At 39.2% G+C, this 14,689-nt stretch overlaps 1 protein-coding gene across 2 annotated transcripts in view; it reads left to right on the top strand.

Annotated features, from left to right (window-relative positions):
* Positions 1 to 14,689, top strand: part of neto1l (neuropilin (NRP) and tolloid (TLL)-like 1, like) — a 69,981-nt gene that overhangs the window by 53,436 nt on the left and 1,856 nt on the right. The window contains exons 7-11 of one of the 2 annotated variants that reach the window (XM_031749976.2): positions 1,722 to 1,804; positions 3,426 to 3,571; positions 9,040 to 9,153; positions 12,165 to 12,792; positions 13,747 to 14,566. In XM_031749976.2, coding sequence (XP_031605836.1) covers positions 1,722 to 1,804; positions 3,426 to 3,571; positions 9,040 to 9,153; positions 12,165 to 12,792; positions 13,747 to 13,807 — 1,032 coding nt within the window. In that variant the 3' untranslated portion in view covers positions 13,808 to 14,566. Of the gene's footprint in view, positions 1 to 1,721; positions 1,805 to 3,425; positions 3,572 to 9,039; positions 9,154 to 12,164; positions 12,793 to 13,746; positions 14,567 to 14,689 lie in introns of those variants that run through there. The other variant, XM_039617034.1, reaches the window with a different exon arrangement.

The following is a 14,689-nucleotide window of genomic DNA, read 5'->3' as shown; positions in this document are numbered from 1 at the left end:
CTGACGATGAAACGACGGGGCCAAGTGTCCTAATTAACATGCTCATTGGTGCTTTTACCAATTATTTGCCTCCTCAACTCTAGAACAGACAAAGAAAAAACTGGCAGAGAGTCCCTAACTGTAACCTTAACCTTCACTATAACCTTAAAATTTTTGCATTAAATCTGTCGTCTTTGGTAATCTGCCATATGGAAAGGAGCCATCATCCGCGTATTATAAATTCTTTGTTCTTAGTCAAAGTGATTTCTGGCAGTTTTCCCTTAATCCAAAGTTTTCCTTGTTCTTAAAAACTTAAAACTTCTAAACTTAGAAACCTTTTTATATTGTACTACAATGTCAAGTGACATTCATCTCAGATCACTAACTTAATCACGGCATTATCCCAACTGCTGAGAAACCAAATTTTAGGCACTTACTGCATGTATCTCCAGTCTAAAGCTTTCAGTCATATTTCATGCTCTGTACTGGAAATCATTGTAATATTGACAAGAACACAACAGCACTCAAAGTGGCGTCAGCCTAAGTGTGTTTTCAGAGTATCTCCCCCTCTCCCAGTGTAGAGCCATTAATATGAATGTAATCTATACACTCCCTGGGACAAATCACTTTTAGTCGCATGCTTCCTATGTGATTGAGTTTATAACTGGATACATCTTTGCATCAGAAAGCCTGCAATGAATTTGACAGTATTTAATTCCACAATCGCAGTATAGGAGAGAAAACGCTGCCCCCATCCCTGTGACAGTATAGCTGAATATGATTATTTTTTATTAGACTGATTATTGACATCAGTGTGATACCTTGGGAGAATTGGCTAGCTTGTTTTCCCCCCTCTAGTCCATTTCGCTTGTCATGTTGTTGAAGCCAAGTTGACATTGCAGGGTCCATTATCCTGCTCCATCTGCAGCTTTTGTCTTTGGGTATTTAAAGCGTCAAATTTCCCTGTCACAGTCCAGGAGCCGTCCGCTCATTAACCGTAATGATGGCAAGTGCTGTGCGCGGCCGACCAGAACCATAGCTGTGATTGGGGGATCTCAGCCTGATGAATGAGTGACAGAAAATGGTGCGGAGACAGTTAGGAAGTGCAGAATAGCTACTATGATGAGTCAAGGTGGATAGCAAGGTGGATATTCACTCAACGAGGGATTGTTAGGATATTAAAACAGAGCATGTGTTGTATCCGTCTTAGTTGCTTCATGAATAGTTAGACATAAGGTAAGTCTGTTATATACCAAATATGTCCTTTGGTGTATAAGTTCTTTGCATTTTAATTTTAAATGATGACATTCTTTTGCTTGAGCATCCAAAGCTGGTGGCAAAATGTCCAACATCTCCTTAAAGTTTAACAAGGTTGTAGGTTTTATGTAATTCTTTATCTCAACAGAAATGGATAATGAGTGCAAAGCTAATAGACTCCGTCTGTCTTTGAGTCTTCATTTGAAATGCGTATGTAATGACTTTGTGCTAGCTGCTGTCTGTCAGTCTTATTTCATTACAGGGCTGCTATATCAGGCACTTGGATAATGACTGAGATGCCCGGGCAGTAATAGGAAAGAGCTGAAATCTTTTCTCTCACTTGTCTCTCCTCTCTGCTGTTTGCTTCACATCTTTCTTCTGTCACTTCCAAATGTTACTGTGTCCTTCGATTTTCCTCCCCTGATCGCTTCTTTTTCTTTCTCTTCTCTTTGTTGTTTTTCCCTCCTCTCTGCCTCCTCGGATAGATCTACCTGCGTTTTCTCGACTATGAGATGGCAAATTCCAATGAATGCAAGCGCAACTTTGTGGCAGTGTATGATGGCGGCAGGTGTGATTTTTTTGACATCTTTAATGTGACATGCTCTTGTTGCACAAGAGGGCTTTGCTTTAAATCTTCAATTGTAAAAATGTTACTTAACCTCACTTTATCCTCATATAACAACTTTGTGCTGTTCAGTTAATGATAGGTTAGTCTTACATGAGCTTCTGATCTTTTTTTCTGTCAACTGGAAACTGTTTAAGTATTTTATCTGAATTAAATTGTAATCGCATGTTGGCTTTGTTGATGAAAGCTGGATAAAAAGAATGATGCTACTCATGTCTATATGGGAAATACAGATGAACTGAGCTGAATGACTGGAAAGGGTCAAATCACAGCATATGTAACATCACAACTTCACAATTTCCATTTATGCAGTCAAAATAGGATTCTTCTCCCTCAATAAACATGAAGCAATAATTTTGAGTAATATGCAACTGAAATATATATTATCAAAAGGTTAATTTATTCAAATAATTCTTCACTAAGGGAAATGTGCTGGCTATAAACTGAATGTATACCAATCAAGTAAATCAAATTTGATTAAATGTAAAATTTTACAATTGTAAAAAAAAAAAAAATTACATGGAAAATTTACATGCAATTCAATTATTTAAATTCAGGAATTTGGGCCGGATTTCTTTTTGAGTTTACTTACGCCAAATTTTAGGCAGCAAGCTTTAAAGCAGGGATGTCAAACTCGTTTTATGTCGAGCGCCACAGCCCACTCTGATCACGAGTGGGCCAGACTTTAACTGCAGGTTTAATCCCTGAGATATTTCATTATAAGAGAAAGAAGAGCAGTTCCAACAGTACGTCTCAGTCTTTCTACATGATATATAAATGCTTCTGTAGCAAATGAAAGAAATGTGTCAGCATGACTGTTTGGGCTTTAGCTGTAAAAAATAAATTTGTACAGTTCAAAAACTGTCCTGTAATTCTAACACTGAGCTTACAGAAAATGTCAAAATGTGTAAAACTTCTTAAAATACACTTAATTGTCCAAAAATGGACAATCTAAGCCATCTATTGGGCCGCACTGGAGTCCTTGCCAGGCCGATTCTGGCCCCTTGGCTTTATGTTCGACACCCCTGCTTTAGAGGATCTGGATGCTGGATTTTATTAGCTGTGGGTAGAACCAGGTCAGGCTATCCGTTCCAGTCCTCATGATAAGCTACACTAACCAACTGCTGACTGTAGATTTGCAGTTTAAGGACAGATATGAGAGCCGTATTGATCTTCTTATCTAACTCACAGCATGCAAGCTGCACACTTGCTTCTCGCACACTTCTCACAAACAAGTCTATTAATATAAAGTAACTTGTTTTTAATCTCCAAATAATGAGATTTTAAAATCCAGATTAAAGAAAACAATATTTGATACACTGAGATAAGGATATAATTGAATCACTATCTACTACACACTTGAGCTCAGCGGCAGTTTATTATCTTGAGAGATTCAGAATATTTAGCAGTGATCAGACGATAACAGCCCAGAAAAAAAAACAAAAAAATATTAAAGCAACCACGACTGCTCTTTCCAACACTGTGGATTATTAAGATGCACAGTGACTGCCTATGTTACTGGATAATAAAATATGCATGCTTATCTCATCCCGTCATGTCTCAGTTCAGTGGAAGACCTGAAGAGCAAGTTCTGCTCCACGGTGGCCAACGACATCATGCTGGTTTCCACGCTGGGAGTCATCAGGATGTGGGCAGACGAGGCCAGCCGCAAAAGTCGCTTCCGCATCCTTTTCACAACCTACCAAGAACGTAAGCTGATGTTTGCTGCTGTATGATCTACCTGCTTAGGCAGCTTTCTTCATCTTTGCTTAATTGCAGTCGCCAAAATAAAAGCACCTACAAACTGTGAGATTGCTGCACTCTTATAAGTTTATGTAAACCTAAGAAACTTGTGTACAAGATCATGTTTGGTCTGTGCAGACCTGCTGAAACACACATACACACATGCGACACATTATTACTTCCTCTGATATTTGTTTTTCATGCTAAACCCCCCGCGGTGCAGTCATAATAACAGCTGGTCGACACATCGTGCAAACAAGGCTTTTGCCTCAACTAGATTTTCTTCTTAATTGAGTGTCGATCAGTGTGTAATTTCATGCTGCATTCCTGTTGGTTACCTAGTAATCGCAGGTTATAGAGGCATTTACATTTTCCCACGCTATGTTCAGTTGCAGAATTATTCCAATAACCATTTTAAAAACACAATCAGAGATATCACTGTGATTCTTGCACATTGGTCATATTTCATCTGGAATCTTTTGTCATAGGAAAGAGTCTATAATGAGTTTCCATTAAGATTTATATGTAAACAGCAGCAAGCAGGAAACCACAGAACACGATTTCCATCACAGGGAATCTTGCCTGTGGGTAAATGTGAAGATGACAGCACAGGTGGATTTGAGTTCAGCTCTGCTGCATTAACACAGGTGGAGCATCTGCACCAGCTAATTCCTGTTTAAAATAGGTAGAGACTGTGACTGCGCCAAAGCTACAATATGTTCACATCTACCTGTTTTGTTTCAGGCCAAAAAATCTGAGCGAGATTGAAATTCACACAAACACACTCAAAGTCTGTCTATTTCTCATTCAGCGGATTTTCATTGATAGAGATAGTCGTGTGGAGAGGCCATTCTTTGTACTAGCGACATGAATGAAGAGGGTCTGGGGCCCATTAGTCTACACCATGTCAGCGTCAGTCGGTGCCTTTTAATGACAAGGACACGAGGAAATAGGTGCACGCAGCTGCACACTATTGAGCGTTTTCAGAAACTGAATGGGGCTTCTTTCTGAATGCAGATAGGACAAGAAAAAAATCTTAGAATATTATTTTCAAACTGTTTAAATGAAAGAATTACTGCATTTTAAAGCTATTTTAATGCTTTTTGCTGCCATTTCAAAAGGACACTGACATTATCATTTGTGAGAAGAACCATTAACTCATAAAAAGAGAGGTTTAATAAAAGGCTGAACTGCAATCTGTTTATCACTTTACACACCTGCACCTTGTCTTCATTGGCTGTTTATTGTGTGCTTGTGCTTAGCTTAATCAGTAAGCAATTGCAATAGTGGCAGAGTTGTTTATGTTGTGAAGTCAGTGTCCCCTTTGTGAGGCCCTTTCACCAAGCAGAGCCAGGATGTGCTGTTGCCGGGGCAACGCCTCTGCCTAAGTCACTCAGGCGATCCCCGGCCAGACCTCAGCCTTTAGAGCAGCATCCACCACAGCTCAGCAGCACTGCAGCAACCCTGTCAACAGTGAATGCACTAATGTACCAGAGCTGCGAAAAACGCAAACAATTCAGGCTTTGCTTGTTTTACGCTCTTTATCTGTTCTCAGTACAGATCTATTTGCTTCTATTTGATATGTATAAAGTGGTGTCCTCTTTTGGAAAATGTACTATATTGTTTTTTTTTATTAAGATGCCAAAAAACAATTTATAGCATGCATTCCTGAAGAAAAGAGTTTGTTTTAGCAGTTAATTGTTTCCCTTGACAATAACATTTTTGATTTTAACAGATTTCTAAAAAGTTTGTGGGGGTTTTTTTATGACAGGTGGTCTGATAAATATGAAAAGCACTCTATTTGATATTGTTAGACACATTTACTGAACAGGTGCCCTCAGGTCTATTGTTTCAATTACATGAACAAAACACTGATTTTTCTGCTGTTTGTTTTTAATGAACTCATCATATATTCCAACTATTTAAATGAGTCATTGAACATTTGTGTGAGATAAAAGATCCCCTGTTAAACAGCCAAATGTAAGCTTAGAAAAAGCAATGTCAAAATCTAGTTTAGATTTAGTTTTAACAAATAAAATGACGTTTTATTGCACAGAAATGTAACAAAAAGAAAAATAAAATCTCAGAGCAGCAAAAACCAGCTGATATGAAAAAAAACTAATGGCGTAAATCTGAATAGCTTTCATGCCCTATGTAATCACTGCAGATGAGTGACTCTGCTGTGCGCACATGCAGCTGCTTATAGCCCAGTTGTTACCATAAGTGCTCCCCAGGCATGGAGATCCTAAACCATTGGATGTTTGTTCCCAGCCGTTGGTTCCCAGTGGAACCAGCCGCTCTTAGAGTACCGTTCAGACCTGCTGACACCCGGCAAACTGCTCATGTGGGAAACGCAATGTTCTCAAACACAAACATGCAGCTTTACCATCTGTGAAGAGTTTACACCTGCTGACACTAGCACTGAACTTTACTGCTTCCATCCTCTCTCTCACATACACACACACATGCACGCACACACACAAGCGCATAAACAGCCCTGCTATGAAGGCCTGCAGTATACAGTATGCAGTTACAAATGTGAAGCACGAGTGATACCTACCTCTACCCAAGAACCAATTATGTCTTAGGTGATAAATGTACGCTCGCGACATCTCAGCTGTCAGCATTGTTACGGCTCATCTGCAACACGTCTCCGGGGTTGCAGATGGAAATTTGCTCTGGCTTCACTACACATGTCACTTTTTGCTTATAGGTAAGCTTCTTTACTGTGTGCATGAAAGAGTTTGAGACCAACACAATATGCTAATGCCTGTCAGCGTGCTTGGTCTCAGATTAGATTATATCATCTGTAGGCACTCTGGTTGCTTTGCAGGTAGAATGCTTTGGGAGGATTACAGAGAGACTGTAGTGCTGGGCATTGTAAAAAATCAGTACCAGATGCACTCTGCTGGGTAGTGTTACTGTATTTATTATCAGCAGTATTGAAATCTAGATAATCATAGCAGAAAATAAAAAAGAAGCACGAAAAAGTCCCTGGAGTAACAGAAAATAACTCTATGGGTAAAAAAAACAAGACTCTGGTAGGTGCTGACTATCCCAAATCATAGCACGTGAGAGCTTGCATTATTGCAGGTGTTACCATACACCAAATAAAAAAGATCTTTATTAAAAAATCACTGATGACAAAAAAAACGATAAAGACTCATCAAACGCATCTCGTAGAAATACTATAACTGCACTTAACAAGAAGCAGAGATCTACAGTAGATTGAATTTAAAGATTCATGATAACCAGGTGTTGCTTATAGCACTTCACTGCAGATTCCTCTTTGCTCTTAGAGCCCCGCTCTGCAGAGACACCCAGACTATTTTCATCAGCCACTCATTTACGACTTAATTTATGCTTCCAGCAGCGACTGTGAACATTTCTGTGTGGGCAAAAGGGCACTTTTATTACAGAATGTCTTGAAATTAATTTTGCAGGAGATTAGCGTGGATCACGCTCTTTATAACATCTTGTCCCACCCTGCCCTGAGTGGAAAACGAGAAGGCGTGGGCTCCCTCTGGTGGCTGTTAGCAAAAACAAACTGTCACAGCTTTGGTGTGGAGTGTACTACATGACATAAAGGATTAGAAAAACAGACTGAGGCTGGGGGGAGAAAATGAGAAGAGGAGTATTAGAACACACACAGAGAGCCAATATGACTCAGGAAATGCTGGCAAAGGCCCAGACAGGATGGGTTACAGAGAGAGATACAGATAAGTCACTCTAATTTGGTGTGTTATTATTCACTTGGGATGAGAGCTGGGATGAAAACAGCCATACATCACAGCGGTAACACTGTCAAATAGTCCCCAGTTCTGCCATACCACTGGCAAGCTGCTTTAGCACCAGTGCCAGTGTTGTGTGTGAGTGGGGAGAAGGTGAGAGATAAAGAGAGACAATAATAGACATGCAAGAGACCGGGGAAGGACAGCTCCTCTGCAACCAAACAGCCAGCAGCTAAACAGAACCATCCATTCTGTTCACATGTCACTAACTTTTGAAACACAGAGAAACTGAAAGCGATCCTGCATTACTTCTGCTTTCTGCATCCTTTTCACATAAACCATGTGCATGGAGCAGACATATTCAGCTTTGTATGCTTTAGTGATACTTTTGCAAAATAACAGGAGGGTCAGGTGATAAAAGACATCTATCAGTTACAATGAATAAACAGTAAAAAGGTCTTATCTTTTAGATCTTATCTTTTAATTAAATTATTTATTTTTAAATTTCTAACTAACACAGTTACAAAATTACAACCATGTGTGTAAATGCTTTAGACTGGTAGAATGACATCAAATAGTTTATACAGTGTTAAACAGAAACTTCTTACTTAACACCCAGAAAATGGGCCGCAGGTCTGATTTGGCGTTGAGGATGTACATGACTTTGCAAATCTAAGCCGCATTTCCATCTTCTTCTTAGAGAAAAGAGACTTTCTCCTAGCAACCCAAACGTGCCATACTTTCTTGAACTTTAACATTTGGCATACTAACTGAGCCCTGGAGAGCCTGAGATGTAGCTCTTGGGTTTTTTTGTAGTTTCTCTGAGCGTTCCAAGGTCTCATCTTGGGATGATTTTGCCAAGACATCAATTGGGAAGACTGCAGCATTGTCCTAATACTCAACTGAATGTTGCACATCTGAATATTGCCAAAACCTCTGCTTTTATAAAGGTGCTCAAATTTGCTCGTGATCATTTAATCAAACGTGTCTGATTAGCAGCACCTGGCTGCTACTTACCCTCTTAAATCATAGGGAAGCAAGAAGGGTGCACTCAGCTTTTCACATGACTACATACAGTTATCTGAAAACCTTCTTTTTCACATGAACGCGAAAATACAGTGTATAATAGCCTGCGACATCAGCACATTGATTTGAAGGCCATGTCTTTCTGATGAATGGCTCTTCTTCCTCACACGGAGACAAAACACGTGAATGTTTTGTCTCCGTCAGGTCACACCATGGGGGCAGGTGTCACGGTGAACAAATAAACAACATGCAGTATAAATAGAAAGGATTTGTTTTGGGTGTGTGCGCAAATGATTGTAAAATGTCATGACTTTTTCTCCAGACACCCCGCACACTCACACACATACACCTCGCACACATAACAAGAAATTCATTCATATCCACAAGTTGTCTCTCCAAATGTTTGAAGAGGAGGGTGAGAATGAAAATTCATGAAGAACAGATGGGTTCAGGGGAAGCAGGTTTGAACTGAGTCTGAAAATCTGCCACGCTGGACTTCTGCTCTACTTCTAATGCTGACCAGTACAGTAGTGCATGTAAGAGTCCTTTGCGTTTGCTGTTTTTAAAGATGGTAAATATACTAAAAATTGCATTGAACTTGTCCTGTGAACTGAATGTGCAAATTTAAATAAACTTCTTTAATGTCTTAATTGCTCATTGCGCTCTCTCCCCTTCCAGCTCCATGCGATGCAGATGCCTTCTTCTGTCACAGTAACATGTGCATAAATAACACACTCGTGTGTAATGGCATGCAGAACTGTGTCTACCCCTGGGATGAGAACCAGTGTAAAGGTGAGATGTTACGTGTAGTTATCTGACCCCTCGACAGCTCACGGCACAGCTGTAGCAGATTTCCAACAGCTAGTCACAGCAACACACAAAGATAGGAGTGGATGTTTAAATGTTTCAGCACCATGGAGAGTGACACAGAGAAACCTGCCACTTCTTGCTGTATGCCACCCCCTTCTTTCTTCTCCCTCTCCTCCCTCACCCAAATTTGGACCCATCATCAAACTGATCCGAGCTGATGCCACTCCACTGTCCTTTGTAGTCCCGTATTTTGAGCTAATGCCCATTTTTTTACATTTCCTCTGTTGCTCAGTCCTTCACTCCTCTCAGAATTGTAATGCCACCAAATCCATACATTGATCCCAAACATCTTGTGACTGGCACTTCATAATTTATAATGAGGAGGTTTGCTGATTGTAGTGTCTTAGATCTTATTCAGTAATTTAAGAAAGTGGAGTAAGAATTGACTAGTTGGTTTTTTTTCTTTTTATAATGCAGCATCCTTCTTATTCAATACATGTATTTTTTAGACTATTAAAGTGTTGTGCCTGGTTTGCAAGTAAGATGTGTTCTTGCTATATTATTTTGTATATATTTTCTCCCTCAGATTGAAAAGTTGCACAGAAAAGATGCTTGCGTATTCTGAATGTGCACTCTAACCCTCTGAAGCTTTAAGCAGAACCGCTGACAAATTTTATCAATTAGGTAAATCCTGCGTGACCTATTACTCACTCAGACTACCAGATACCTTTCCAGCCTACAGTCTGAGTTTGAAATTGTGCAGAAATCAGCAAGAACAGGGCTTGTCTCTCAGACTCCTACTCTGCTCTGGTAGTGTGTTGGCCCCACATTTGTCCTCATTAGCAGTAAAATGTCAAGTTTCATTTCTTTCTCCTTTACATGTCTGAATGTAACCACTTGCTGTCATTGAAGCTCAGTCCACTGCACTACAAGTTCATCAAGCATTTAAATGTCACAGACCATCACCCTTGATTGGCTCTCTGTACTGTGTGTGTGTGTGTGTCTTTATAGTGACCCGTGTAATAAATAGACTAAAGCTGTGATCCTGTAATAAAATTTATGTCCATCTATTTGATAATTCATGGAAGTCTGCACTTAATCTTAAGCTTAAGCTCTTTTAAAGGACATACCTGACCATTTGCTCATCCCATCACTAATTCCCATTTAGAAATTCTTCTAATATTATGTATAATTGGTCCTTAAATTCAGACAAAAGCATGCTTCCAATTTCAGTGTAAGTGGCAGCTTTCATGTTGCTATCTAGCTTAATCTAGCAATTAAGATAATAACCACTAATAAGTTTCATTAATTGGTTGACGATGCAAATCTCTAACTGATGTTATAATGTTGTAAGACAGCTTAAGTTAAAGTAAAAATTCAAGTCTAAAGTAAAGCATGTCAAAATCTCTTCATCAGACATTTTTGTTTTGTGGTTTAGAGATTTTTTTCTTCTAGCGTCTGCAAATTTGTGCTGACCTGGTTAATGGTTTAGTTTGATTGGACTTGGATAGTTAGATAGTTAGTTAGAAGTTGATACTGTAATCAGAAAATCCTATAGAGCAGGACTGAGCTGTGTTAGTTCACACCGTTCCCCCACAAAATAACCAGTATGATGGAAAATGTGCTGGTTATCAAGGCTTGTGCTGTACTACAGTAAACAAGGCATGCTAACTAACTTGTATTATACTTCATTCACTTTCTCTTAGAAAGGCTTAAAAAGCATTCAGTTGTGTTTGTCTTAAAATATATTTGCACTTGGTTTTAAAATGTTACCACAACCTTTGTATCCAGTGTCAATCACATGTCCCCAAAGTGTCAAACTGACTTTTGAAGATTTCTGTTCTGTCTGCGTGACTTCTCCTACTAAGTCATTTAACCATTTTTTTTTCATCCACCTGTCAACAGTCAAGTGCAGCATTTGTTAGGATTGGCTTGCAAAGAAATGAAGTGTTTCAAGAATCAATATGGCTGTACAGGCTGTTCTAGTGGTTGAGGCTGGCAGGACAAAAGTCATTTGTAAAAGGGCATGTGATGAAATAAAAAGGAAACAATGAGACAATGTTTTATTTTTATTTTTTATTTTCCTTAAAGACCAAACAGATACAGTGGTGTGAAAACGTGTTTGCCCCCTTCCTGATTTCCTATTTTTTGTATGTTTGTCACACTTAAATGTTTCAGATTATCAAACAAATTTAAATATTAGACAAAGATCACACAAGTAAACACAAAATGCTGTTTCTAAAAAATTGTTTATTTTTAAAATCCCCAAAAGATAGACCAAAAAGTAGGCCAGACATCATGCCAAGATCCAAGAAACTCAGGAACAAGTGAGAAACAAAGTAATTGTGATCTCTCAGTCTGGAGAACGTTATAAAGCCATTTCTAAAGCTGTGGGACTCCAGTGAAACGAGAGAGCCATTATCCACAAATGCCAAAAACATGGACCAGTAATGAACCTTCCCAGGAGAGGCTTTTTCCCACAGGGCTGTGTAGGTTTGGACTTTTGTTATCTTTTTCTAATATTTAAATTTTTTTTTGATGATCTGAAACATTTAAGTGTGACAAACATACAAAAAACAGGAAATCAGGGGGGGAAAAGACACCTTTTCACAGCACTGTGTGTATGTAAATATGTGACCTACAAAAGACATGTGGCCAAATGTGTGAAGTGGTTAAATGTTTGAATCACAGCAGGTCTTGGCGGTTGTTTTAACATATAATCATTGCTGACCACTTCTGGTCTAATTGCCCGAGATACATTTTAAAAGTAAGTTAAATCAGGCTCTTAGTGTTAACACTGTACAATTACTGTTTCCTGGAGGGGTTTATCTGAGTAAATTAACTGTGAACACGCTTACTAATCTCATTTCTGCTTTCTTATTTTGATGATGATGATCTTAAGAAGCCTTACGAGACATCCCTCATGATTATATTGCATTCACATAAAAAAAACTTTACCTTTTTTGTTTTGCTGTTTTTCTCCCACACTACAGAAAAGAGGAAAGCCAACATCCTGGACAACCTGAACAACACTAATGGGACCATAATTGGCGTCACCTGTTGCATTGTCTTCATTCTCCTCATCATCTCTGTTATTGTCCAGATCAAACAGCCACGCAAAAAGTATATCTTGCGACGTGAGGACTTTGACCCCACCATGTTCCAGGAGGTCTTTGAGCCACCTCACTATGAGCTGTGTACGTTACGGAGCGCCACCACACCCACAGCGGCCTCAGCAGACTTAGTCGACCTGGCGGAAGACTTTGAGAACTACCACGCCCTTCGCCGTGCCTCTTCCCGCTGCGTTCACGATCACCACTGTGGCTCCTCCTCCAACCCCGGCTCCGCGCACATATCCCAGCTGTCACTCAGTGGACGAGGGAGCCGGGGCAACTTGAGCGCCCGTGACGCTGCGGCTGCCACTCTGCTCACAGACCTTCCGCAGCCGTCCATGGCAGTGCGGCCGTTGTTGCCGGCCACGGGAAACCGCAGGAGCATCTTGGTCATGAAGCACAGCTACTCACAAGAGGCAGCAGACAATGGATGTGACCTGGACGACGACCTGGAAGAAGTTCCCACCACCAGCCACCGGCTTTCACGCCACGAAAAGGCAGTACAGCGGTCAGTATCCATAGATTTCTGATCAGGGAAGAGCAACAACCCCAGAGTTAACTATGGGGATGTTTTGAGATATATGTGGGATATTTACATTTATTTTTGCATTCCTCTCATTTTAGCTTCCTATTTTCTTTTATTATTTTAATATTACAATAACCTTTATTTTTGCATTGATCCTTGTTATTTGTTCCCTTTTTCCTACATTAAAAATTTTTTTTCAAAGGGCTGCAATACAAAGGACAAATATGTCTTTGTCCCGTCTTGCATGTTAATCCTTGAAAATGTAAAAAAACAAACAAAAAAACCCTCTACCAGCTAGCTTTTTATGAATGTTGATTCATAGCTTTCCTACTCTAAACTCTACTGTGCTTTGAGGTTTGTCAGAGATCTTTAAGAAAACACAGACCTCAGTTTAGCAGATGATAACTCTGTAATCGTCTGGTTTGACAGTTTTCCACAAGGGCTTGAATCGGTGCCTCACAGAGATATTTAATTCACTGACATCAAATGAATGCAGTTTGCTATAAAATACGCATTTGTATTTCTAACTGTGATAACTGAAAAAAAACATAACTTGTAATCTCTATCCAGTAGCACATCATTTTGGCATGAGCAAGATTTTCTATAGAAAAAAGATTTTACTCTGTACTTGTACCGTGACTGCTTGAAAAGCAACTGTATATGTTTACAAAATCACTATGTCAATCAGAGTACATTTGTTTTTGTTTTTTTGGGAGGAAAAACTTTAAAAATGCAACGTTTTCCTGCATGCACTTTCTATTTGCTCTGTCCAAAGTGTTTCCAACTGAATTAATTTTCTACCAAGTCTGCATGCAAGGCTCTCAGACGCCATCAAAGCACTAATGACGTTTATTGCTGTTATGTAGCACATTATGCATTTTGATCTCTCTATGCAAAAGGAGTTTGATATTAAATGAAAGAGCCATGATATTTCAGGTTCTGCCTCATTGGCTCTTTGAGCAAACATGAATCAGAGTACAACACAACTAGGGTCTAAGAGACAATCTCAAGGTAAGCACCCTTATCCAACAATCAACATCTTTATATGTTGTTGTGTATCCATCGTTTGCCCAGTTAATATATACTTTTATGTATTTTATTTTTCTGTGATTTTTTTTGTTTGTTTTGTTTGTTTTGCGCAGGTTTATATTTAATTTTATTTTTTTATGTTTATGTTTTAATTGTTCATTTTCACCAAGATGGTTTTCTTGCTTGCAGCCATCTTGGCCATGTTAGTGAGTTTGTTTGAAGTCTTTGTGATGCTCAAGTTTACTGTATGTCCTCTTCCCCTTGAAGGCATACATTATGTCACTCAGTGGATATTCATTAGCATGGACTTCTCCAATTTCATCTTTAGTTGGTGCTGGTATCAGTTAATATGTCTAACCCCTTCCCAGCTCTCCTTAGTTAGCCTACAGAAAATCATACTTCACTGAAGTTCACATAAAGGCCCAAAAGGGAAAAGCACACACTCAAATGTTTTTATTACAACATCACATTACATGCTTTAAAGAAAGCACATTGAGATGATGTAAATATCCTGTTAGTCTTTACTTATCACACACTCATAAAGAAGTCCTCTGTAGATTTGCATGATCTGTGCCAGTGGTAGTGTTTGATTTTATGTTTGGTTAATTGCGAAGCGTAGTGTTTATAGCTGTGTGTAACATTTCATGTGCGTATGCTCCTTAAATGTGCTTTCATGAAGTTGCAAAAAGCAGCGTATGAAATAACGATGGTGATGCCTACATTTGAAATGCACGTAATTTTTCTGATTCATATTTGAAATTAATTGACAATTAAAGTTTCATTTGGTTTAAATGTGACTCAGCGATATATAAGATCATGCTTGCAGCTTCATGCCTGCATAAGGTGGAGT

This window comes from Oreochromis aureus, linkage group 9 (genome assembly GCF_013358895.1).
Source record: "Oreochromis aureus strain Israel breed Guangdong linkage group 9, ZZ_aureus, whole genome shotgun sequence".
NCBI classification, from domain to species: domain Eukaryota; kingdom Metazoa; phylum Chordata; class Actinopteri; order Cichliformes; family Cichlidae; genus Oreochromis; species Oreochromis aureus.
Note: the sequence above shows the minus strand (reverse complement) of the source record. Positions and strands in the feature narration are given on the sequence as shown.